We start from the raw sequence: 25,811 nt of genomic DNA on the forward strand, positions 1-25,811 counted from the left end.
GAGATTTCAGGCTGATAGGCCGGATTCTTGTCCACCTGACAGACTGTTTGTGCCTGATAAGTGGACCAGCAGAGTCATTTCCGAGGTTCATTCCTCGGTGTTGGCAGGTCACCCAGGAATTTTTGGCACCAGAGATCTGGTGGCCAGATCCTTTTGGTGGCCTTCCTTGTTTAGGGATGTGCGGTCATTTGTACAGTCCTGTGGGACTTGTGCTCGAGCTAAGCCTTGCTGTTCTCGTGCCAGCGGGTTGCTCTTGCCCTTGCCTGTCCCTAAGAGACCTTGGACACATATCTCCATGGATTTCATTTCTGATCTTCCGGTGTCTCAAGGCATGTCTGTTATCTGGGTGATATGTGATCGCTTCTCCAAGATGGTCCATTTGGTTCCTTTGCCTAAGCTGCCTTCCTCTTCCGATCTGGTTCCTGTGTTTTTCCAGAACGTGGTTCGTTTGCACGGCATCCCTGAGAATATTGTGTCAGACAGAGGATCCCAGTTCGTTTCCAGATTCTGGCGATCCTTTTGTAGTAGGATGGGCATTGACTTGTCGTTTTCGTCTGCTTTCCATCCTCAGACTAATGGACAGACGGAGCGAACTAATCAGACTTTGGAGGCTTATTTGAGATGTTTTGTCTCTGCTGATCAGGACGATTGGGTGACCTTCTTGCCGTTGGCTGAGTTTGCCCTTAATAATCGGGCTAGTTCTGCCACCTTGGTTTCGCCGTTTTTCTGCAACTCTGGTTTCCACCCTCGTTTTTCTTCGGGTCATGTGGAACCTTCTGACTGCCCTGGGGTGGATTCTGTGGTGGATAGGTTGCAGCGGATCTGGAATCTTGTGGTGGACAACTTGAAGTTGTCACAGGAGAGGGCTCAGCGCTTTGCCAACCGTCGCCGCGGTGTGGGTCCCCGACTACGTGTTGGGGATTTGGTGTGGCTTTCTTCCCGCTTTGTTCCTATGAAGGTTTCCTCTCCCAAATTTAAACCTCATTTTATTGGTCCTTACAAGATATTGGAAATCCTTAATCCTGTATCCTTTCGCCTGGATCTTCCTGTGTCGTTTGCTATCCACAACGTGTTTCATAGGTCCTTGTTGCGGCGGTACGTTGTGCCTGTGGTTCCTTCTGCTGAGCCTCCTGCTCCGGTGTTGGTTGAGGGCGAGTTGGAGTACGTGGTGGAGAAGATCTTGGATTCTCGTCTCTCCAGGCGGAGGCTTCAGTACCTGGTCAAGTGGAAGGGCTATGGTCAGGAAGATAATTCCTGGGTGGTCGCCTCTGATGTTCATGCGGCCGATTTAGTTCGTGCCTTTCACGCCGCTCGTCCTGATCGCCCTGGTGGTCGTGGTGAGGGTTCGGTGACCCCTCACTAAGGGGGGGGTACTGTTGTGATTTTGCTTTTTGCTCCCTCTAGTGGTCATTAGTGATTTTACTCTGGAGCTTCTGTCTTTTCCTATATCCTCACCTGGGCCGTTAGTTCAGGGGCGTTGCTATATAAGCTCCCTGGACCTTCAGTTCAATGCCTGGCATCTTTGAAATCAGAGCTAATCTGTTGGGCTCTTGTCCTATGATCCTGGTTCCTGTATTTCAAGCTAAGTCTGCTCCCTTGCTTTTTGCTTTTGTTTTGTTTGGTATTTTTGTCCAGCTTGTTCCAATCTGTATCCTGACCTTTGCTGGAAGCTCTAGGGGGCTGGTGTTCTCCCCCCGGACCGTTAGACGGTTCGGGGGTTCTTGAATCTCCAGCATGGATTTTTATAGGGTTTTTGTTGACCAGATAAGTTATCTTGCTATATTCTGCTATTAGTAAGCTGGCCTCTCTTTGCTGAACCTGGTTCATTTCTGTGTTTGTCATTTCCTCTTACCTCACCGTTATTATTTGTGGGGGGCTTGTATCTTGCTTTGGGGTCCCTTTCTCTGGAGGCAAGAGAGGTCTTTGTTTTCTTCTCCTAGGGGTAGTTAGATTCTCCGGCTGGCGCGAGTCATCTAGCGATCACCGTAGGCATGATCCCCGGCTACTTCTAGTGTTGGCGTTAGGAGTAGCTATTTGGTCAACCCAGTTACCACAGCCCTATGAGCTGGATTTTTGAATCTCGCAGACTTACACGTTCCTCTGAGACCCTGTCCACTGGGGTCATAACAGCCTCCACAATGTAACAGTCATTGCACTGGTTACCCATCCACTACAGAATACAATACAAACTTATCTCTTTCACCCTCAAAGCTCTCCGCAGTTCTGCACTACCCTACAGCTCCTCTCTCATTGCTGTCTGTCACCCTACCCATGCTCTCTGTTCTATGACTAACATCCTCTGTAATCCGAACCTCCCACTTTCGTCACCAAGACTTCTCTCGTGCTACAACAGTTTTCTGGAATGCACTACTTCAAACAATCCGATGAATTCCTAGCCCCACATTTTTAAGCCTGCTTTAAAAACACGCTCTTTAGACTGGCTTATCACCTCACTTCACTAATCTAACTCTTCCTTGCTCCCTCGTTTGCCTCTTATTAATCTGCCGCTGGTTCTATTTGCTTCAGTTTATGTTTGTACATTCCTAAAAAAACAAATAGAATTACAAAACGTAGGTGTAAAAAGTTCACGCTCGATTGTTCATTTCTTGTCAGACATACAGTGTGTATGAAATCTAAGAGAAAAATATCATAGGTTTAGTAAAAGGCCAAGCACATCTAGGGGAGCCTAAACTGCCTCCATGCAATACGATGCATCCAGCTAGACACGTGCATGAAATCTCAATGCTTTTTAATCGTAGAATATCTTTCACCCCTTGCTGGTGGCACCATAATTAAAGCCCTCCAAAATAAAACTCTTATCACATGTGTCCAACAGAAAGACACAGCGACATTGTGACAGCACATATGTGATATCAGACAACACCTTGCGAATCGAGAGGTCTCTTAACACTGCCCACGTCAAGCAGTTGCTATTAAACCTAGTACTGCATTGCTATATTTAGCGGCAGCAAACCACAGGATATACCGTATATCAGTTTATGTTTTATTCTGGAGCTTTTTTCCTGATAGTCATGCTATTCATTTAGTAAATGATCGTTTGACCCTTACGTTTGTACTGCACGCTGGGTTGCAGAGGCCTATGACGGTTTTAGAATACAGGGCTTGGAAGCTTGCTTTTTTTACGATTTAGCTAAATACTTGGGCATATTGATGCATAATAAGGACGAAAACATCCCTTCTATAGCAGAGGCGTAGTTTGCAGGGGGGGTGGCTGTCCCAATCCCACTCACGTGGAAGGTTTCACTAGCAGATTAGTGAGCTGGTGAATCCTCGATACAAAGAAGTTGTAAGTACGTTGCTCTTCAGGATATTTTCACTCATCCATATTTTCGGTCCGAGTGCTGACATTACACGGACAGCATCAGGCCCAATGTTGGGCTGTTCAGATGAGCGATTTTTTATTGTTATGGACCAAATGTAATAGGGAAAACAAATTGCAGGATGCAATTCCGTATGTCTATTTCGTATTTTGGATTAGACTCATTCATTCAAGTTTAAGGATGCTAAAAAAAATCAGACACCATAGGGATCAACCATGTAGCATCCTACTTTTACTGTATGGACGCTTTGCAATTCTTAATATAGGAAATTGCTTTTGGGTTTGTAAATTTTATTCATTGCTGATGTGCAAAAATGAATTCCATAGGAATTAAATTACAATTAAAGAAGCACTACCATGAACATTTGTATCCTCTTAATATATTGCAATCATCATACTATACAGCACTGTGCACTTACAAATGCTCTTTTCGCCTTTCCACCCAGCTAATTCTTCTCTTTTCCATTAGGTCTATGATGTCACGTGATTAAGCTAATCCGTTTTTAATCACGTGACATCATAGACCTAATGGTCTATTTTCCCAGGGGAGGGAGCAGCTGGGTCAGGAGTTGAAGAGGGGGAGGATGATAAATGCAGGGACAAGAGACTTCCTGTTTCTACGTAGAGCAGAGAAAAGAACAGAATTAACTGGGTAGAAAGGCAAAATGATCAATTGTAAGTACACAGTGCTGTATAATACGATGACTGCAATAAATTAAGAAGATGAAAACTTTGATGGGAGGAAGAGGACTTCATTAAGATTAAAGTCTGCCGTCCAGATGAAAATCAGATTTTTTTTGTACTCTAATGTAAACCTAGCCTTAGGGAAGAGATAGTAACTATATTTGTATGTAGTATCTTTAGGCTTTATTCTGAAATAGTTTTTCATGTATATATTTTTCACACATAGAACATGAACCCATTAGGCTACGTTCCCATGATAAACTTTTGATAAGGTTTTGATGTTGCAGATTTTCTTCACCATTTCTGCATCTATTAAGTAAATTAGATTACGGTACTTGCTTTTTTCATTACATTTTTATCATATTTTTGACACTTCATTTTTTGTCTCCTGTTAGTATGTCATGTTTTAAATAAAGCTGCTTTGTTTTTTTGATACATCCTGGTATTTACCTATGATAAACTTTATTGACACAGTCATGTTCAGATTTTACATGCGTTTTTAATGCGTTTCCATAGCGGAAACATATTAAAAACACGTGCGTTTTTTTACCTACGAATTTTCCGCATCTATTGCAATTCTATGGGAAAAATCCTCGGAAAACGTGTAAAAGAAATTGACATGCGGATTTGAAACACACAGGTGAGTATACACTGCCCCCCCAAAAAGGACAATGGTCATGAAATTTCTATAAATCCCATCCACATTGTTGGAAGTGTAAGACGCTGCATTGTTGAAGTAGCAAAAATACTCAACATCAATAAGTCATTGTGGGAAGACATTCTAAAAGTATGTGCACACGTTGCGGATTTGCCTGTGGAATTTTCTGTGTGGATTCTGCATCTCTTGGCAGAAAACGCAGGTCAAAATCTGTGCGTTTTCTATGCCATTTTTGTGCATTTTTACTGCAGATTTACTGCGTTTTTTATGCGGATTTCATATGTTTTTACCCCTGCTTTTTCCTATAATGGAATGGGTGCAGAAACGCACAAAGAATTGACATGGTATTTATTTTTTTTTTTTTTAATCGGCTGCGGATTCTGTGCAGAATTTTCCGCACCATTAGCACAGCATTTTTATTTTCCCATTGATTTACATTGTACTTTAAATCACTTGCGGTTCTGCGCGGAAAAAACGCTGCGGATCCAAAGTAAATCCGCAACATGTGCACATAGCCTTATAGTCCATGGGGTTGTCAAATGTTTTGTTTTGTTTTTTGAGAATTGACTACAAAAAAAATGTGAAGTATCTAAGACTGACAGTCTGCAAGGAAAAGCAAAGCTTGAGAAACCTTCCATCACTTTTTTATTCTGATTCGAGAAAAAATGATGGTAAAACACAGACACTCGGACCAAACACTGATGAAAATCTGATCTAGCACACTGACGGAAATTGATGGAATACTGATGTGTGAGTGAGACCTTAAATACATTTAATTGTTGCACTGAATGACTTATTTGAGCCCAAAAGACCATTGTACAGAGTAAACCAGCACAACATTTGTGGAAGACTGAACTGTTAATGTAATATTTTTATTATTTGAAATGGATTTTCGGTTGCAAAAATTTCTGCAACAAATCTGCTATGTGTGAATATACCCTTACTATGCTAAAAACTTACACCGACACAAATTTACCTTTTTGTGTCCTGAAACAGATAGTTACCGTATGTTGCCCATAGGGAAAATATCACAATTATTTACACCCATGCGGTATTGAATAAAGAAGAAAAAAATCCTTTTTATTTTGGTCTACTTGCCAACTGACTGATCATGATATACAATCAGCTTAAAAAAATTATCTGGTTTTCTAAAGATATTCTGTTGGGAATGTGGTCTCTTGGATAAAATAATTTGGCTAAGGCTACTTTCACACTAGCGTTGTTTGCTGTATGTCGGAATGCGTCGTTTTGGAGAAAAAACGTATCCTGCAAAGTTGCCCACAGGATGCGTTTTTTCTCCATAGGCTTGCATTAGCGACGGATGTGTCGTGTTTTGGCGGACCGTCGGCACAAAAAAAGTTACATGTAACTTTTTTTGAGCGTCGTGTCCGCCCCCTCCTCCCCGGACATTACAATGGGGCAGCGGATGCGTGGAAAAACTGCATCCGCTGCCCCCGTTGTGCTTAATTAACACACTGTCCTTCGGTACGTCGGGCCGACGGTTTGCGACGGCCCGGACCGACGGACTAGTGTGAAAGTAGCCTAACTGATGTATCAGGAGAAATGGTAGGTTCAGTCTATCCTTAAAATGCTCCTGTGTTACCAGAAAATGTGTGCGACTATAGGAGAGCGGGAAAAGAATCACAGGATTGGTGATAAAGAGGGAGGAAGTTTAGAAGTGTAAATAAATAAAAAAGGAGTAAGGGAGAAAGATATTGGTCACAGATATAACTTTGCAGGAGGAGACGGATGGATAGACAAAAATAATAAGTGATTTCTATGTGGAGCCGAGCATAGGATACCTGAGCTGTGCTACACCACGGCCGTCGGGGCAGTGAGGATAATGTGAGAGTGTCTGAGGGTGTTTTATTAGACGGTGTCATAGGTGCATCTGTTTTTAAGTAATTAGACAGTGTCATTAGGTGCAAATGCAGCTGGTATCAGTGCATGGCATTGTGACATCCGGTGACAGATCCACTTTAATACACACTTGTCATTCCACCATCTGCACCTCCGCTGTTAATTTCCTGTGACGCTAAAGCTATTGAAGAATCAATATTTGCACAACTAATCATATGTAGAACAAGAAATGTGGATTGGACTCTAAAGCCATGGATACTGTGTTGTGCGCAAGTGACAGTACGAAAAAAGATGGAAATCCATCTTTTACCTGTAAAGAAGGCGCTCAATCCGCTCCTGAAGATTTGCCTCCATTGCCCCCACTAAACCAAGAATCCATGCTTGCAATTTTCCTTCTCATACAGTATAAGTGGGCCTTAAAGGATATGGACACAATTGAAGTCATTTTACTTGAAGGGGTTGTCCAGGCTAGGAATGAAAGTCTTATACTCAAACTCACAGAAAAAACATGGGTCCCATATAGTGACAAATAATATCCAAGTGGTTTCGTGTATTTACCCATAGAGTAACCAGATAATAAGTGTATACTCCCAATACACATTAAGAAACAAAAAATTGGAGTTCCATACACATGAATAAGTTTAAAAAAAGTGTACATTTTATAACAAATACTATTGCACAATTTATCACAATATAACACAACAATAGAACAAACAAGAGACCCTAGTAAGAGACAAGTAAGTCCCAGGCATAAAAGTAAATTGTATAAACCATCACAATGGTACTAGTATAAACCACTGCAAATCATAATGACTATAAATCTTTCTGACACCCAATACAAGTACTGTTCATATAGAATCAGTATTAACCTAAGTATTGGATGTCCTTAACATAGTGCGTACCCCTTAGGCTGTCACAGTGACCAGTACCCCCACAGAGGAGAAAGACGCAGTGCATCTAGTAGCCAAATAGCTTACCCATGGTGAATGTAGCACAATGCCAAGGGACCGGATCCACCCCCTGACGCGCGTTTCGCGTAGGCTTTATCAAGCTAATTCACGTGTATGGAAGTCCGCTTTTTTGTTTCTTAATAGGAATGAAAGTCTGCAGTTACTCCTTGAGAGTGGGAGGTCACGTGACCGCATTTATGTGATTTGCATACTTCCGCTCACATTCTGACTAGACGTTCTCATCCTTTCTCAGTGCAGAGGGGAGCAGCATATCTAGTTAATAATAATAATAATAATAATTTTTATTTATATAGTGCCAACATATTCCGCAGCACTTTACAATTAAGCGGGGACTAGTTGGCTCATGTCTGCGGTCAGGTGACCCCCCACTTTCACCAGCAATATCAGAGAATCCTGCAGGCATGCGCTCCACAGGCTGCCAGGATTCAGAAGTCTGCAGTCACATAGCGTGATTGCAGACTTTCATCCCAAGCCTGGACTGTGGTGAAATATGTATATATATCCATATGTGTATAGTGACATATGTCTAGGGTTATATGTGTGACTAGTGATAATGTAACATCTGTCCTGAAGGCAGGTCTCACCCAGATGTTAATGTGTATCTTCCTGAGACAAGCAGACTTCTGTCCCCAAATCTCACCAGGGGGTCGTGCTGAGATCCAAGAAGAAGGGAACATTTGACACTTCAAAGCTCCTGGAAGGGTGATGTTAATTACAGCCTGATAGTATCTCTGTGACAGCTGTTACACAAAAGATCTCAAGAGAAAATAATATATTCATTGGGGTGTGCGGCCGTGGTCCAATTAAAAACCAAGCAATTATGATATTAACCTGAGGGGCTCTTCTAGAAACCTGACCTCCAGAACAAAGTTATAAATCAGACCTGTATACAGAGACACGTGTTCACATGTGAGGGCAGCCGACACTGATGTGTTCCACCAACTCCATTCACCCCCCCTCAGGGAGCAGAAAGCAAACTACCAGTTAGATGATTTCTGTAAGTTTTCTCCTGTTATTTTATACTGTTTTGCATAAGATGTATGTCTTTTTATTATCATATTTTTATAACTTTTTCTTACCGTAAGCACTGAACCTTTTTGTATTAAAGTATAAAACTTTAACAAGTTGAACCTTGAATGTTCTAAAAGAATCCATAGCCTAAGGTGTGTGAGCCTTATGAGTGGTAGACATTATTAGTATTAATATTTCCGGGACTCATTACCCATGTATTCGGTGAGTGGTGGCAGCGTGTATGAGTGGGGTGTGTGGACTGGGTCGGTGTGTGATTTAGGCTCCCATTACAGCATAGGACAGAGGTTGGATGCTGGACTGAGAGTGGGGAGATAGATTAACTCTTGCAGGCACAACCCAAGTCACGTGCTGAGAGCGGGTACGTGATGAATTAGTTACACCAAGGAAAAGGGATTCGTGACAATGGTCAACCCCTTCAGGTTTTTGTACTTTTTTGTACGAGGCATTTTTTAATCGGCAGGAACGGTTGTTAGCGAATTTACCTGCATGTCTATCTCCAGCTCGATATAGCACAACATTCTACTAAAAGTACAATGACCATCCAGATGTAATTTGATCATTTTCAGAAACTTCCAAAAAGTGGAATGGTGCTCCAAAAACATAGATGGGTTGTGGAAGATCTAATGAGGTTTGACAGGATGAAAGACAGAGCTGAGTTTTGTCCTAGCGGGATGTAATACTCTTCGAGGTTTGCTAATGTGACATCATGTACAAACATGTGAGCTTCTCCAGAAAGAGAAAACACCAACATGATCCTAAATGTGACACATGACTTTGTAACCTCTGATGTTCATGTCTAGAAATAGAAGGCACGAGGCACAATGCACTTTTCCCAGTGGTTACAGAACTGCACTTATCTACGCAATGCCTGCAAATCATGGTGACGACCTGTCATAGAGTACATGTGAGAATAATGGACCAGGAGAACAATGAAGTGCGAGATCTCTCAGCAGTAAGCAGTGTACAGAGAACCTGCCCTGATTACACCTTTCCTTGGTTTCCTCTGATGGGATCTGCTCAAGTTTCCGATTGGGCCCCGGGTGGAACAAAAATAGGCAGCGTCAACATGCCCTAATAAATGTCTTGTCATTTTTGCACTGTGTATAGATGGATATTCCAGCTATGATTAATGCCAAAGTCAAGATTCTAGGATGAAACAAGTAGGCAACTACAATATAGGTGAATTTTCTTGGTAGGCTACGGTTATGTAGCGCCCCCACTGCCGCAGGGCCGAGGGGTACCCGGTACCGGGCCTCTGAGTCTCTGCTCTGGGGTTGTCACGGAGGCTAGGCCCGGTCCGTGACCCTGCTGAGGGGCGCACAATGAAGGGTGTGGATGGAATGATGATGATGTTGTGGTGGTGCAGTGCAGTGCAAGTCGCAGTAAATAACGAGGACACCAGGTTGCAGTCTCTTTACCTCTTTACTGAAGGCTTCAGGATCCTCAGTCCGGAATACGGTTAACCGGGCTGCGCAAGTCCGGCCGGTCCGATGGCACCTCCAGAGTTCCCTTTGCAGGTGGAAATCTGTGCCTACCTTCTAGCGCTTGTGTGTTGTGGTCCTCCCCTGCTGTGCTTATGGGATAGTCCCCACAACTGTTGTGTCTGTTTCTGAAGTTCCCTCACAACTCGATTATGATGTTCTTCTTCGTCCCCCAGATGATATGGCTAGGACGCACCCGTATGACGGGTAGGCTCGGAGTTCTTCCGGGACCCTAGCGTCGCTCCTCTCCTATTGTTGCCCCCTGTGTCTTCGTAGGTGATTTGTGTGAGACAGCCCGCCTATAGCTGACTGTCCTGCCGTAGGTTTGAAGTATTGCTTGGAGCCTAATACTTCCTCGGCGTTCCGGCCACCGGCTACGCGCCTCAGTAGGATGTTGCCTCGTCTTACAGCACGACTCCTACTGGTATTTCTCCTTGTTGCGTTGATCTCGTTTCTCACTCAGCACAATGAACCTCGCTTCTTGTCCTTTCTTGGGGTACCGCCGCTATCTCGTGCAGGCGCGGTCCCGTAACATTCTCTCTGTTCGCTAGGCCTCTGTCAGGATCCCACCCCTGACAGGGACCCCCCTGAGTCTCTCCCCGCAACACCCTCTGCCACAGGATGTTGCCTGTTCGATTCCCAGTCAGCTTCTGTCTAACTTCCTGCCTGACCCCCAGTTTTACCAGATTGTGAGGAGTGGCCTAATACATAGAACCCTTAGCTCCCCCTGGAGGCCAGACTGTGAAGTGTATTGGTGACTGTGATACCTGGTCAGAAGAACTCCTTCAGTGCCATCAGACGTACCATAGCCCCCCTTAGCGGCGGAGCATCAGTACTGCAACGACCAGGACTCTGGGGCGCTGCAGTTACACCAGCATATTTCCTCTCATCCAAGAGAATTGGGCTGATCATGCAAATCACATTCGAGAGTGTGATCCGATTCTCTCAGATGAGGAAACAATGGAATAAAAATGTCTCCATTCTGCCAGTTAATGGAAATCGGACTCCACTCAGATGTCATCCTAGTGCATTCTAATGTTTTCCACATACTAATTGACTTGCATGGCGGAATGTGATCTGAATTGGATCCAACTCGGGCATGCTGCAATTTTTTCCTTGGACTGGCTCGGGCGGAGGAAAAAAATCGGACATTTGTACGGTCCCATAGAATAACATTGGTCCTAGTGCAATTCGATGTTTGGTCAGATCGTACTCGGACAAAAAACACAGCCATGTACACGAGCTGTTACAGGGAGTCATCTTGGCCACAGAGCTGCAAATAACTGCAGTCACATCTCCTGAGCAACAAAAATTAAAGCAAAATTTCAACCTATGAAAAAAAAAAAAAAAAGGAAAGTAAGGGGTTTCCTGGTTCCACTGTCCCTCAGCTGCAGTTTATTTACAAAAACAAGCAAACTGTCCTTTACTCACCCTCCCCTAGTCCAGCGCTGAGTCTCCGTGCGCTGCTCCCTGTGTCTGTTATGGTCTTCAGAGTTGCTGCAAGTAATAACTGAGCTCAGCGGTTCTGACCGTGTTGATGATAAGAGCCGCTGAGCTCAGTTATTGGTTTTAGCACTGTCAACGTGATATCGGCGCTGTAGACAATAGCAAACACAGAACAGAACGGCGGAGACTCGGCGCTAGACCTGGGGATGGTGAGTAAAAGATCAGTTTGTTTTCCATTTTTTTCAGAAGTCTCGGTCTAAGCGTAGATGATTGTTGTAGGCTGGGCAGCTGCTCCCTTGAGATACTGAAAGCTTATTCTAGAGATTTCTATTCCAAGCTCTTTCAATGTAAGGAAGAACCTTTTAGACAGATAGACTTCTCTCCATTTGTCAGGACTTGTCTTCTAGTAACTAATACTTAACCTTTGGGAATCCCTTAGGTTGTTCTGGATTTTCAATGTATAATAAATGTCTCAGGGACGTGGCACAGAGTTAAAACCTGTGTTCTTAAGCTCCAAGTCGGGATATAGCAGTTTGAGCTCATACGGAGGCCAGAGAGCTGCAGTGGAGGAAGACTCTCCTCACGAGCCGCCCGACAGCTGACTTGCTGGCTTAGTCTCAGGTTCAGCTATCATTAGCACAGGTGTATCTGACTGCTCAGCCTAACTCTGCCTATCATTGGATTTTCATGGAGCACTTTCATGCCGGCATGTGTTTAACTGTATAAGCCCATCGCCTTACGTGTAAGATAATTCACCTTACATTGCTGCATGACTGCAACTGGCTGAAAAAGGCTAAACTCTGCCTTGCTCAAAGGTACGCACAATATGTCCGTACTCCAGCAAGAAGTAAAAAATGTAGTTTCGGCTTCAGAACATCAGTAAAATATTTCTTATATATAGAATCTGATGAAACATCTGTTCGTTCTCTGGGGCTACATTAGAACAGAGGATACAGAATATGGATAGGAAAAGTCTACATATGATATAATGCACTGTAATACATTGTATTTTCTATTACTCTTCCAAAATAAGAACATCACAGAAGCCACATGTGGCACCTAAGGGTTTAAGGTTGCCAAAAAACATTACAATAGATGAATATTAGCAAAAAATGCTAACCATCTAATGAGCATGGGGGTATCCTGAAGCCCACTGGAGGAAGAAGCTGGATGCCCCCATGCACAATTAACAACTAATCCTGCCAAAATCCCCAGATTCAGATGACTTTAATCTAATGTGCATGGAGGCCACAAAGGGGTTATTCAGGCTTGGGGTACAAATCTGTAGTCACTCTATGTGACTCTAGACTTCTGAGTCCTCACAGTGTGCACGCTGCACTGTCAGGATTCTCCAGTGCCAGAAGTGGGCAGTCATGTGACCACAAGTATGTGATTTGCATACTCCCGGCCACATGCTAACTAGAAGTGCCAGGCCTCACTCAATTCACTTGTATTGAGGGAGGCCGTGCATATCTAGTCGGCATGTGACTGCATGTATACAAATTGCACACTTGCAGTGTTATACACCCTCCGATACCGGAGAATCCTGACAGTGCGCAGAGTGACTGCAAACTTGAGTCCCAAGCCTGGATAACTCCTCTAGACAGTAAACCTCATTTTAATTTGTATTTCATAAATCAATAGAACATATGAAAATAAGAAACGTTGTAATATATCTCATCAGAGAAACATGCTTCTTTCTCCTCTTGCACTGATCTTTCATTCTCAAAATCTTCACTTCATGGGTAATACCTGACTTTAATTAATGCAGATTTTCCCATTAAATGACTAGTTCCTCGCTCCTGCCATCTTCATAGATTTTTAAAAGCACTTGTCATCTCCTATCTTAGTGATGGCAAAATCTGTCTTCACTGATTTTACCAGTGAATAGAGAGTGCATGATTAATTCAGGAGCAGAAAGAAGCAGATTTCTCTGCTAAGAAATATTACAAAGTGTATTATATTCATGTGTACTATTGATTTGTGAAATAAAAATCACAGTTACTCCTTAAGTTGCATATTGCCATGAAAGTCTCGGTACAGACCAAGCTGAGTGGCAGACACCGGATCTTGATGATGTAGTACCAGTGGCATTCTCCAAGGCCAGTGATTCCTAACTTTTTCTTATGGAGAATCGAAGACGCAAAACCATCCACAGCTCTCAACCAGTTTTATATTTTGGCCAAGTCTGCCTGTAGCGCGCCCACCGCCGCAGGGCCGAGGGGTACCCGGTACCGGGCCTCTGAGTCTCTGCTCTGGGGTTGTCACGGTGGCTAGGCCCGGTCCGTGACCCTGCTGGTGGGGAGGCGACGTACAGTGAATGATAGGTGAGGACGGTGGGGGTAGTGCGGTGCAGTAAATAACGAGGACACCAGGTTGCAGCCTCTTTACCTCTTTACTGAAGATCTCTGGGTCCTCAGTCCGGACTCCGGATAACCAGGCTGCGCAAGTCCGGCCGGTCCAATGGCACCTCCAGAGTTCTCTTTGCAGGTGGAAATCTGTGCCTTCCTGCTAGCGCTATGTGTTGTGGTCCTCCCCTGCTGTGCTTACGGAAAGTCCCCACAACTGTTGTGTCTGTTTCTTATGTTCCCTCACAACTCGTTCGGATGATGTTCTTCTCCTCCGTCCCTCCCGGTGTTATGGTTGGGACGGCACCCGTATGACGAGTAGGCTCGGAGCTCTTCCGGGACCCTAGAGTCGCCCCTCTCCTAGTGCGCCCCCCATGTCTACATAGGTGATGTATGTGAGACAGCCCGCCTGAGACTGACTGTCCTGCCGTTGGTTTGAAGTATTGCTTGGAGCTAGATATATAAATACTTCCTCGGCGTTCCGGCCGCCAGTTGTGCGCCTCAGTAGGATGTTGCCTCGGTCTTACAGCACGACTCCTACTGGTATTTCTCCTCTTGCTTTGATCTCGTTTCTCACTCAGCACAATCTATCTCGCTTCCAATCCTTCCTTGGGCACCGCCGCTATACTGAGCAGGCACGGTCCCGTTACGTTCTCTCCAATTGCCAGGCCTCTGTCAGGATCCCACCCCTGACAGGGACCCTACCGAATCTTCCCCCACAACACCCTCTGCCACAAGGTGTTGCCTGGTTCCAACCCAGTCAGCTTTCTGATCTATCTTCCTGCCTGACCCCCAGTTTTACCAGTATGTGAGGAGTGGCCTAATGAATAGAACCCTTAGCTCCTCCTGGAGGCCCGGCTGTGAAATGTATTGGTGTCTGTGATACCTGGTCAGATGAACTCCTTCAGTGCCATCAGACGTACCATAGCCCCCGTTAGTGGCGGAGCCATAGTACTGCAACGACCAGGACTCTGGGGCGCTGCATGCCCCTAACACAAGCTTGGTCATAGTGATACTCCTAATGTAAAACTAGACTCCAAGTATAAGTAGAAAGGTGGTGAAACCCTGGTTGGAAATCAAAGAGCTATTGACAATAGCATCTGTGACGCACACGCTTCCTGGCGCCTTTGGTGCTGCGACATATTCACCATGCAATGCTGATGGAATTCTGTGGCATCCTGGTGGCTACCGTATTCCCTGGTCCCTTCAGCTATACTACAGCATGGCAACTGTTTCCCATTATGTATGGGTAAGACTGCACTGTTTTCAGATGGAAATAAAGTTGATAAACCAAAGTTTGGGTAGCGAAGAGGTGTTCCAGAAATTTTTCAGAAAAAAATTCCAAAACTTTATTCCAGTTCAAATAAAACTAAACATTCCGGTGCTACCAAATACATAAGATTTCTTCTGCGTCCCAGATTAAAACCTATTCCTTACCCTTAATCAAAGTTAGACTGCAGCGTTTCCAAGCAGTACACCCTGACAGTGCGGCTGGTGGACCAAATGTCTGCACAAAAAGGGGTGAACCTCCAAGCAAAGCATGGTCTCTTTGTTCTAACAACTGGTGGTGGTTTCTGTACTCAGACCCCCATTAATAGCAACTTCTGATGTGTCTATCGCATATAGAAGTTATCCTAAATGATAGACCAACTCTGCCACCAATAGAAATTGCCACTCGTTCTTGAAGTTTGTAAACACAGGACTCCAACTAGGACTCTCGTTATATGGATCTTTTAGATAACACACATACATGTACACACAGTCATTGTACCGGGAAACCAAGAAGATTAGCTTCATAAATATTGGTCTACAAAGCCTGCTACCCAAAATTTTTGGATAAATTCAACATTTTTTGAAGGCCATTTCATGTTACCTCAAATTATTTTCACCTGTACAAAAACATAGTAACTACTGGATAAGGTAAATGGAATAATTATATTAAAGAACAGACTCTTCTTACCTCTTTCTCTATCTTCAGAAGCTTCTTCACCGCCACCTCTTTGTCCTGTGACAGCCATTTTGCTCTGTAAACACTCCCGAAGCTTCCACCTCCACAGCTCTCATAAAACTGTAAGTCATTAAATTTAATTTGTACAAATGAAGCAGTTAAGGACGACATCTCATAATGACGAAGAGCGGCTCCGAGATACGACCTGCAAGACAAACACAAAGAATGTATGATGCCGAAAAAAGGAAAGGACAAATACAAATAAGGTGGAGATAAACGGAGCATAAAGTATGGACGACTTCTACTTCTCTCCGCAGTTTTTAAGTCTAAAATAGCTGGAAACCTTCTAAATGATAACACATAGGGTCAGGAGCATGTTAGTATATTGTCTAAAATGTATTCTTCAAGCTACTCTCTCGCTTACATCAGTACATAACTGTACGTAACTTCCTGTAAGGCCAAGGTTGTTCTTGTGCTCACCTGAGCAGCCGATCAAAGCAAGACAAGCTACAGTGTAAAGCGTAAGAGAACGATAAAGCAACATCCAGAGACTCCGAAGAGGCAAGAACTTAATTATAGACTGCTCTGGAGTACCTGTCGGTCCTGTAAGCTTTCCAATACTTTGTGATAATATTTTAGGCTTGAGAAAGGCCACTTGGCAGAAATGTTGTTTTTTTGTTTTAAATATTTTGGAATAAAAATTGGATTTTTATAAGGATCTCTATGATGTCTCGGATATCTTTGGATTTGCTACTGCTACTGTTTTTGGACCTGGTGGGAGACCTTTCTGAGTAGCACATATCCATCAATGGTGCATGTGTATTATGTATTTGTCCTGTACACTGTAGTCACTGATCATACACTAATGAAGCAATGCTAACAAGCAGCTAGGCAACACCAGGTAATGAAATATTATCCAGGAGCCGAAAAGCTGATCAGCCGCAGCGATCCAGGAAGCCGGTTTCCCTCTGCATCTTATTTGGTAAGTGCTATAGCTCGCCGAATAAGCCCTGACCCAATCAAATTCGCTCATCTCTAGTCATTCTATACCTTTCACATACTACTATCACTGTGAGGACAATATTTTATTTGTGAACATCTTTATCAGTTTCTTTATGTACTTATTATGGCCTACCAATACTTATTACCATTTTTGACTATTTAATAAAATTTGTATATTTTACTATATTTCATCATGCTGCTCCTTCTGTTGTGTTGCTATAGGTATATGACATCCATGCTTCAGAGTCCGTACTCAGGAGTCTGTTATATGGACTATGCGCTGGTCTCCAGACCCGGACTGGACAGTCTTAAAATGTCTAAGAGGTTCTCAAGTCCAGGTCAGGAGACCTTCGGCCCACCTGTACATCGTAGCCCATACTAGGATTACAAAAAGAAGATGTGTGAGTCCAACCTAGAAAATAGAATCTGACCAAAGCAGAGAACCTATTTATGTTCAATGTTTTGCTAAATTAGTCCACAAAAATAAAATATCTTGCATCTTTTTTTAATTTGTTGATTTAGTACTTTGAACAATGTACAAAACAAAGTACTGTTGTTACATGGAAACAATTAACAAGCTGCCATTAACGACTCTGTTATACTTGTTTTATGTCTTAATTTAGCATACTGAGTTGCACATTAAAGGAGAAGTCTGACAAATGTAATGAAAACGTCCACATACGGAGGTCAAAACTTGGGCTTTCCCCCTCTATGAGCCAGAATAGGAGACCTTATGTTGGGGGTCAAGTTCCCACCTCTGCACAGGGGGAATCTCGGGCCATCTCCGCTGCGGTCACCCATTCTTCTCCTGCTGCAGTGGAGCCTGCTCAGCGGAGACATCAGTTACTGCTGCTTTTCCTGCTTCTGCCATTGAAGCCAGTACTGGGCAGTGGTGAGCAGATGCTTTTGAGATAAAGTCCTGTTTTTCCCCTTTGGAACATGCCCAGGGTAAGATCTCTCAGTGGAGATCGAGGGTCACATGTTTAGATACTGCAGCAAAACCCATTGGTTCTCCAGGAAGGTCCTGAAGTTGCTCAGGCTCTGTGGCAGCCTCTTATTGGTCCTTCTAGGAAGGTCTTGTACTTGCTGCAGCTATAAAAGGTTCGCATGGCCGCGCGGCCATGCGCTAGTATCAAATCTAAGTTATGTGCTTTGCGCCAGTGTGGTTACGTGTTTATGTGTTCAGGGACCCGGCTGAAGTAAGCCCCTAGAATACCGGCTACTCCGGTGAGGAGATTGCATGATTGCCTCTTTGATTGCGTAACCACAAACTGCTATCTGCTCGGCAGTTGCTGTGTTCTCCTGTGAGGAGAACAGGACACAGTGCTTTCTTTAGGCGACTCTGTGAAGTAGCAGAGTTCGCTTCTACCGCCATATAGGGCCGCCATTTGCCAGCAGCAGGTTCTCTCTTGCACGGTGGACCCCGGGCTGCGAACACACAAAATAACATCTCTCTATTTACTCGGTGCGTTACGCCAGCCCTAACACCTTATGTGGTAGACCTGGGACATCCATGGATAGCCACTGAAGGACAAATGTAATTTGGCTTTTTGTAGCAAAATTTTATCTAGATACAAAAAGATGTATTTATGAGACAAACACCTAAGGTAAAGGCCATTTGAATGAGCTTTTCTAAGAATGTTCGTTTCACAATAATCAGTCTAAACACGCGGACGATCACCTTAATGAACAAGAAAAACACTCGTTCATTGGGTTATATGATCTTCTAGTGTACAAAAGATCATCAGTCTCGACAGCACATCATCCTGTGTAAACAGGACTTATGATGCTCTGTTACAAATCGCTCAGTGTTTGCTATAATAGATGCAGAGGTTGCAACCGCACCCGGACCCTGGAGTTTAGGAGACCCAAAAGGTCCCTTTGGCCAATATAAAAAGACCATTATTATTGAAGACTTGCAATAGTTGTTGGCCCCATTGGAGCTTTTGCATTGGGAATCAAAAGCTTCATGTTATGCCACTGATCAGGGTGCATCATTTATGGTGGTGTATAAGCTATTAAACGACCGTCGATTGGTTAATATTTACTGATGGGAGGCCATTTAGTGCCACCGGTTGATCCGTGTAAATGGAGATTATGCTAATGTTAACTAGACTAACTGAATACTTGCGTTAATAAACATACGCTATACATACAATCTAATGTTTGAATGAATCTGCTAATTATGTTTAATGGCTTAATTGAATTTTTTAATAAAAAAAATAATTGTATAATGTTTATAAAATCTGTAATAAGATCTATAATCAGCAGCTCACTTCCTTTTTTTATTGATTTGATTAAAACAGCAAAAGGTGATTAACATATATTACTGATAGTATAAACTACACACATAGCCCTGTAGAGGATATAGCCCGTAAAAAAAAAAGAGAGAGACCAAGAGGCTTCACGCACTGTTCCACCAACCAGTTCTGCATCCCCACCTCCCTTGCCTGAGATTTCTCTGCGGTTAAATCACTACATCTTTACGGTGTTTTTGAAAAATAGCGTAAAAAAACCACATTGTCAATACATTGTGCGAACATAGTGCGGCGCCCCCACACCGCCGCAGGGCCGAGGGGTACCCGGAGCCGGGCCTCTAGTTCTCAGTCTCGGGGTTGTCACGGTGGCTAGACCCAGTCCGTGGCCCTGTCCGTCAGTGGGGGACGTCCGGTGTAATAGGTGGTAGTAATGGTAGCGATGGAGCGGTGCGGTTGTGGGGTGTAAGTCGCGGTAAATAACGAGGACACCAGGTTGCAGTCTCTTTACCTCTTTACTGGAGATCTCTGAGTCCTCAGTCCAGAACACGGTTCACCAGGCTACGCAAGTCCGGCCGGTCCAATGGCACCTCCAGAGTTCTCCTCTCAGGTGGAAATCTGTGCCTTCCTTCTAGCGCTATGTGTTGTAGTCCTTCCCTGCTGTGCTCACGGAAAGTAACCCCACAACGGTTGTGTCTGTTTCTTAAGTTCCCTCACAACTCGATTTGATGTTCCTCTGTAATCCACCCCTTCCCTGTATTCAGGTTGGAATGGCACCCGTTTGTCAGGTAGGCCTGGAGTTCTTCCGGGACCCTAGAGTCGCCCCTCTCCCGCAATTGCCCCCCAAGACTTCATAGGTGATATGTGGTAGACAGCCCGCCTGAGACCGACTGTCCTGCCGCTGTTTGGAGTATGGCTTGAAGCTGTATTCTAATCCACTCCCTCGGCGTTCCGGCCACCGGTATTGCGCCTCAGCAGGGTGCTGCCTCTTTCAACAAAACCCCTGCTGGTATTCTCCTTCTGCTTGATCTCGTTTCTCACTCAGCACAATCTATCTCGCTTCTAGTCCTTTCTTGAGTCCCGCCGCTTCCAGGAGCCTGCGCGGACCCGTTACGTTCTTTCAATGCCAAGCCTCTGCCAGGATCCCACCCCTGGCAGAGACCCTACAGTCTCTCCCTTCACAACACCCCCTGCCACAGGGTGTTGCTCCGTTCAATCCCGTCAGCGTTCTGTCTAACTTCCTGCCTGACCCCCAGTTTACCCACTATGGTGGGGAGTGGCCTAATGAATAGCACCCTTAGCTCCCCCCGGAGGCCCAGCTGTGAAACATATTGGTGTCTGTGATACCTGATTGGAGGAACTCCTTCGGTGCCATCGAACGTACCATGGCTCCCCTTAGCGGCGAAGCCACAGCACTGCAACGACCAGGACTCTGGGGCGCTGCACTCCCCCCTGGTTAAACACAGTACTCCGGGACTGGGAAGAAAAACAACAATACAGATTAGCAAAAAGACATACAATTTTGTTGAGTGCAAAACGATAAGTATACTTGAACAGGCTTCCCTTTATGGGAGGTGAGGACACTTTTAACGTTACAAACATGGTCAACATTATAAATTACAGGCTATGCATAACTCCTGTTACCCAACCGGGTATTCTACTTAGTGCAAATTCTGGAACAATAAATTAACATTGCCTTTAAGAAACATACACTCTTAGTTTACCAAAGGCCTTCCTATAATCACATTACAGGGTAAGGTAACTTCACATTCTCCTACTTTGAACCTGCAGGACCGCCTGTCCCTATGGCACCAGACCTACTGCCTCTCCTTTCTTTTACAGGACCGCCCCGTTCAGCCAGGGCCTACTGCCTTTCGCTACTATACATAGTATAGACATAACATTCCTTTCGTTTAAAGAACTCTGAGCCCGCTCTACTCGGCTCCTTTAAGGACTCACTCTCTAACCCCTACGGGTTCGCCTTCTGTCCTTAGTAACAAAGTAACTTTCTATGGGGACGCAGGGTTGACCTTCTATCCTCACCTTCATCATTACTTCCTTACTTTCAGCTATGCAGATCTCTATCTCTACCCCTACGGGCTCTCTGCATCTTTTCTTTCTGCAAAACATTATTTAGATTTCACATTTCAACAAATTCAACACATATAACTTAGCATGTAAAAAAGTTACATTTCTTTTTCAAGCTTCATTATCACATTACTGTTCTGCAACAGTATCTTTCTCAAGTTCAATTTCACACATCCCCTTTAAGAGGGGACCAAGTCTTTCTGAGGTAGCTCGTCTTCTCAGCCTACCAGCCCACGCAAAGGTTCCGGTATGGTATCTTCGCAAAGTGTCTTTAACTAGAACCGGTAGGAAAGGTATCTTCACAAAGTGTCTTTGGCCCAAACCAATAGGGCAAATATCTTCGCAAAGTGTCTTTGGCTAAAACCAGTAGGGAGCACCTTTAAGAAGGTGCAAACTATTTACAAAAGAAAGTTCGAATCATGCACAGTCCATGATTTCTGCAGTTTGTGTAACTTGGTGCAAAAACTTCAAGAAAAAGAAAAACAAACAAAGGGGATCCCGGGTCAACAAAGGGATCCATTAACCCTGGACAGGTTTAGCAGCAACTTAAAAGAACAAACAGTAACTATTTACATTTTCATGGTATCGAGGTTTATTCTTCTTCTGGTGGCTTGGGTTCCTGAACCCCGGCCACTGTAGCACGGACACCAGCGGCAAGCTCCGCAGGGACCACCTGGTCGCCTGCTGTCTGAATTTGAAGCCTAACTCTGTCGGCAAGTTCAGGAGCTGCTACAAAGCGTACAGTAGAAACAGTAACAAGGTCTGGCAGCCCTGGATTGACCACAGTTGGGGCCACAGGTGCCATTCTCTCAGACTCGTATCGCTGAACTTTCCGGGCACGCCATCCTTGTGTGTTCCAGTGACGGGTATACGTCACCTGATCCCCCTCCCGGAGTGGTTCACCTTCTCGATCACAGCAGGGAGTCTCCACATCGTAGCCGGCAACGAAGATGCCAGTAGGTAGACCCGACTCCCAAATGGAACCCCACCCCTTCTTTGGGTGGAATGCCGCCACCGTCCCTCGCCTGACAGCATCCGTCCCATCATAGATCATTTTTTTGCCCTGCAGTTCCCGTTTTTCAACTTCAGTGCGCTGCCCCCAATGCTGGAGCACGCATTGTTTGTATTGGTCCCAGGTAAGTATCGCAATAGTGAGACCTTCCATTGGAATCCCATCCTGCTCGACCCAGGGAACATCCCATCGGAACATCACCCCTCCTGGGTCCATTTCTATGGGCTCTCCCCACCTGGTTGGCAATGGTGGTAACAACTTCCCCAACGCGCCGGGGGTGAGAACCGCCCGGTCGATTGTAAACGCGGGGTTACTGTTGTGGGGAGGATCGGTCGGGAGAGCAGAACCGTCCAGGGGAGTAGGGGCGCCGCCCATACCTGCGCCTGATGTGGTTCCACCGGCGTCGCTCTGGTCCGTTAACGAGGACGCTGGAGTCTGCTGCAGCCCGGACCGGGGCTCCTCCAATGGGATGCTCGGACTCCGCTCCGCTTGCTGTGGTTCCTCCTCCTCTAACTCCGAGGTCGGGATTGGTGGACGTAGCTTCGCTGTCGGATCCGCAGGCTTCCGGTCCATCTCCGGTGAAGAAAGGCAGGCCTGAACCGCTTCTTCCTCGCTCAGGCACTCGCCGTTCATCATCGCCACCTGATAGTCGCTGGCAGTGCATGCACCTAACTCCGCCATTTCTCTGAGGTCGGGCTTCTCCGTCACCAGCCTCTCGCCGTTGCATATCAAGGGGTGTTTCTCTTCTGCTTTGGGGCAGGTCATTCCTCTGCAGCCAGAAGTGCAGGGGGCGGTAGCCATTTCTCGCGCCACACTGGGAGTCTCCGCCCATAACACGCCCTCCTTCCCCTTGGGTGTAGCAGTGGCGGCGCCTTTTGGCGGGAACTTTTGGCGGCTAATGGCGCAGCACAGTCTTACAATAAAGTACAGTCCAAGCACAACAAATCACAGTCTCTAGGCACACATGACCTGATTCTTCAGGCTTAAGTAGATCCTGTTCGTGACGCCAAGTTTGCGGCGCCCCCACACCGCCGCAGGGCCGAGGGGTACCCGGAGCCGGGCCTCTAGTTCTCAGTCTCGGGGTTGTCACGGTGGCTAGACCCAGTCCGTGGCCCTGTCCGTCAGTGGGGGACGTCCGGTGTAATAGGTGGTAGTAATGGTAGCGATGGAGCGGTGCGGTTGTGGGGTGTAAGTCGCGGTAAATAACGAGGACACCAGGTTGCAGTCTCTTTACCTCTTTACTGGAGATCTCTGAGTCCTCAGTCCAGAACACGGTTCACCAGGCTACGCAAGTCCGGCCGGTCCAATGGCACCTCCAGAGTTCTCCTCTCAGGTGGAAATCTGTGCCTTCCTTCTAGCGCTATGTGTTGTAGTCCTTCCCTGCTGTGCTCACGGAAAGTAACCCCACAACGGTTGTGTCTGTTTCTTAAGTTCCCTCACAACTCGATTTGATGTTCCTCTGTAATCCACCCCTTCCCTGTATTCAGGTTGGAATGGCACCCGTATGTCAGGTAGGCCTGGAGTTCTTCCGGGACCCTAGAGTCGCCCCTCTCCCGCAATTGCCCCCCAAGACTTCATAGGTGATATGTGGTAGACAGCCTGCCTGAGACCGACTGTCCTGCCGCTGTTTGGAGTATGGCTTGAAGCTGTATTCTAATCCACTCCCTCGGCGTTCCGGCCACCGGTATTGCGCCTCAGCAGGGTGCTGCCTCTTTCAACAAAACCCCTGCTGGTATTCTCCTTCTGCTTGATCTCGTTTCTCACTCAGCACAATCTATCTCGCTTCTAGTCCTTTCTTGAGTCCCGCCGCTTCCAGGAGCCTGCGCGGACCCGTTACGTTCTTTCAATGCCAAGCCTCTGCCAGGATCCCACCCCTGGCAGAGACCCTACAGTCTCTCCCTTCACAACACCCCCTGCCACAGGGTGTTGCTCCGTTCAATCCCGTCAGCGTTCTGTCTAACTTCCTGCCTGACCCCCAGTTTACCCACTATGGTGGGGAGTGGCCTAATGAATAGCACCCTTAGCTCCCCCCGGAGGCCCAGCTGTGAAACATATTGGTGTCTGTGATACCTGATTGGAGGAACTCCTTCGGTGCCATCGAACGTACCATGGCTCCCCTTAGCGGCGAAGCCACAGCACTGCAACGACCAGGACTCTGGGGCGCTGCAATAGCCTAAAGGTGCAATTTTTATATATCCCCTACAAGACTGTGTGCTTAATTTTATGCTATCAGTTTGCTCTGACAGACTCCCTTTAGAAAATTGGATTCACGATCTTTAACTAAGTTACATTCTTCATACAAAAGTAGCACTATACTTTGATCTTGTTTGCTATAAAGTCATCACAATCCTGAAATGTTCTCACCTGTCTACTTTATAATCAGTGGAGGTCTGACCACTAAGACCTCTACAAATTCCTGTGAAAAGGGCTCTGGAATGTCCTGACAGAATGAAGCAGTTCTTGGATGTGCATCTTTACTATGAGACTGTCGGAGAAAGCCAAAGGATGGACTGGAATTTCTCCTGCAGCCCCTTCGAGAATGAATCTAACCGGGCACTCCAGAGACCCATTCTAAGTCAGTGGGTGGCCTAGCATTGGATTCCCACTCCAATCACAAATCTATAACCTATCTTATGGATAGGTGACAATTTTCCACGTTTTGAGAAACCCTTTTAAGCATGACTAAAAACAAGAAAGCAGCAAATGCAACATGGCAGGGAACAGTAGCTACATTGCCTCGTCAAACAGGTATGGACATGCTGTACGAAACGCTAATACTTCAGTGGAAGTCAGGATAACGATTATGAGTAGGTAGCGCTGCCAGATCAAACCACAGGAGAAAGTATTGACAACGCATTTCAAGAGTGGACCTGTGAAGACAGAAGACCACTCTTAATACGTATTGTCAATACTTCTCCTATGGTTTGATCCGATGGTGCTGCCTACTCATCGTTATTAGTCTGAAGTCCATTATTGCTATACAGTGATTCTGAGAATTTACAGGACTGATGAAGAGCCGTCTTGGCCATGGATTTTAATATTATGCTGGTTGTACCTGTCCTTTCGCACAACTCCCCAAGAGAAGACGGACACCTATAGAGAGGTATTGGTGCATGCTTACAGTTGCAAACTATTTTATGGGATGTCTGCTTCTTATTACCTCACAGATTATACTAATACTTTAGGCTGACAAAGCACTGCGATACCCAAGTCTTCCTAAATGTACCCCTATGTGCTGACCCCCATGAACTATGCAAAGCAGTCAAGATGATTGGTAACAACTCTGCTTTCCTAGCACAAAAATAATAAAATAACAAATAACATAAAGTAAAATGAGCACAAAGCAGTAGACTTACAGTTAAATCTTCTCCTAGAGTTTACAGGGGGAGATCCTGAGAGTCCTATCCCATGGGACACATCACAGAGTAATTAATTTAATGTCTCTGCGCCTAGTAGGGCACAGTTGTACAAGGCGTTGGTGTGCCAGGAGATCTTCTACAGTTAAGTGCTGAAGACTGGAAAGCACACTTTCCACTGTCGGCTCACATAGCCGATCTGGAATGTCAGGCATGGCATAGCCCGGTGCTGTGCTCATTGCACACTATAGATACACATGAAACTTCTGGCTCATTTGCACCTTTAGCTGTGACACATGGCGCCTGTCCGGGAAGGAGGGGTACAGTAGT

General features: G+C 45.3%; 1 protein-coding gene across 3 annotated transcripts in view; it reads right to left on the reverse strand.

Annotated features, from left to right (window-relative positions):
* MAP3K20 (mitogen-activated protein kinase kinase kinase 20) overlaps nucleotides 1-25,811 on the reverse strand; it is a 204,536-nt gene that overhangs the window by 160,681 nt on the left and 18,044 nt on the right. For 2 of the 3 annotated variants that reach the window (XM_077272676.1, XM_077272679.1), the window contains exon 2: nucleotides 15,781-15,973. In XM_077272676.1, the coding sequence (XP_077128791.1) occupies nucleotides 15,781-15,973 (193 nt within the window). Of the gene's footprint in view, nucleotides 1-15,780; nucleotides 15,974-25,481; nucleotides 25,615-25,811 lie in introns of those variants that run through there. The other variant, XM_077272677.1, reaches the window with a different exon arrangement.

Source organism: Ranitomeya variabilis, chromosome 7 (assembly GCF_051348905.1).
Source record: "Ranitomeya variabilis isolate aRanVar5 chromosome 7, aRanVar5.hap1, whole genome shotgun sequence".
Lineage (NCBI taxonomy): Eukaryota > Metazoa > Chordata > Amphibia > Anura > Dendrobatidae > Ranitomeya > Ranitomeya variabilis.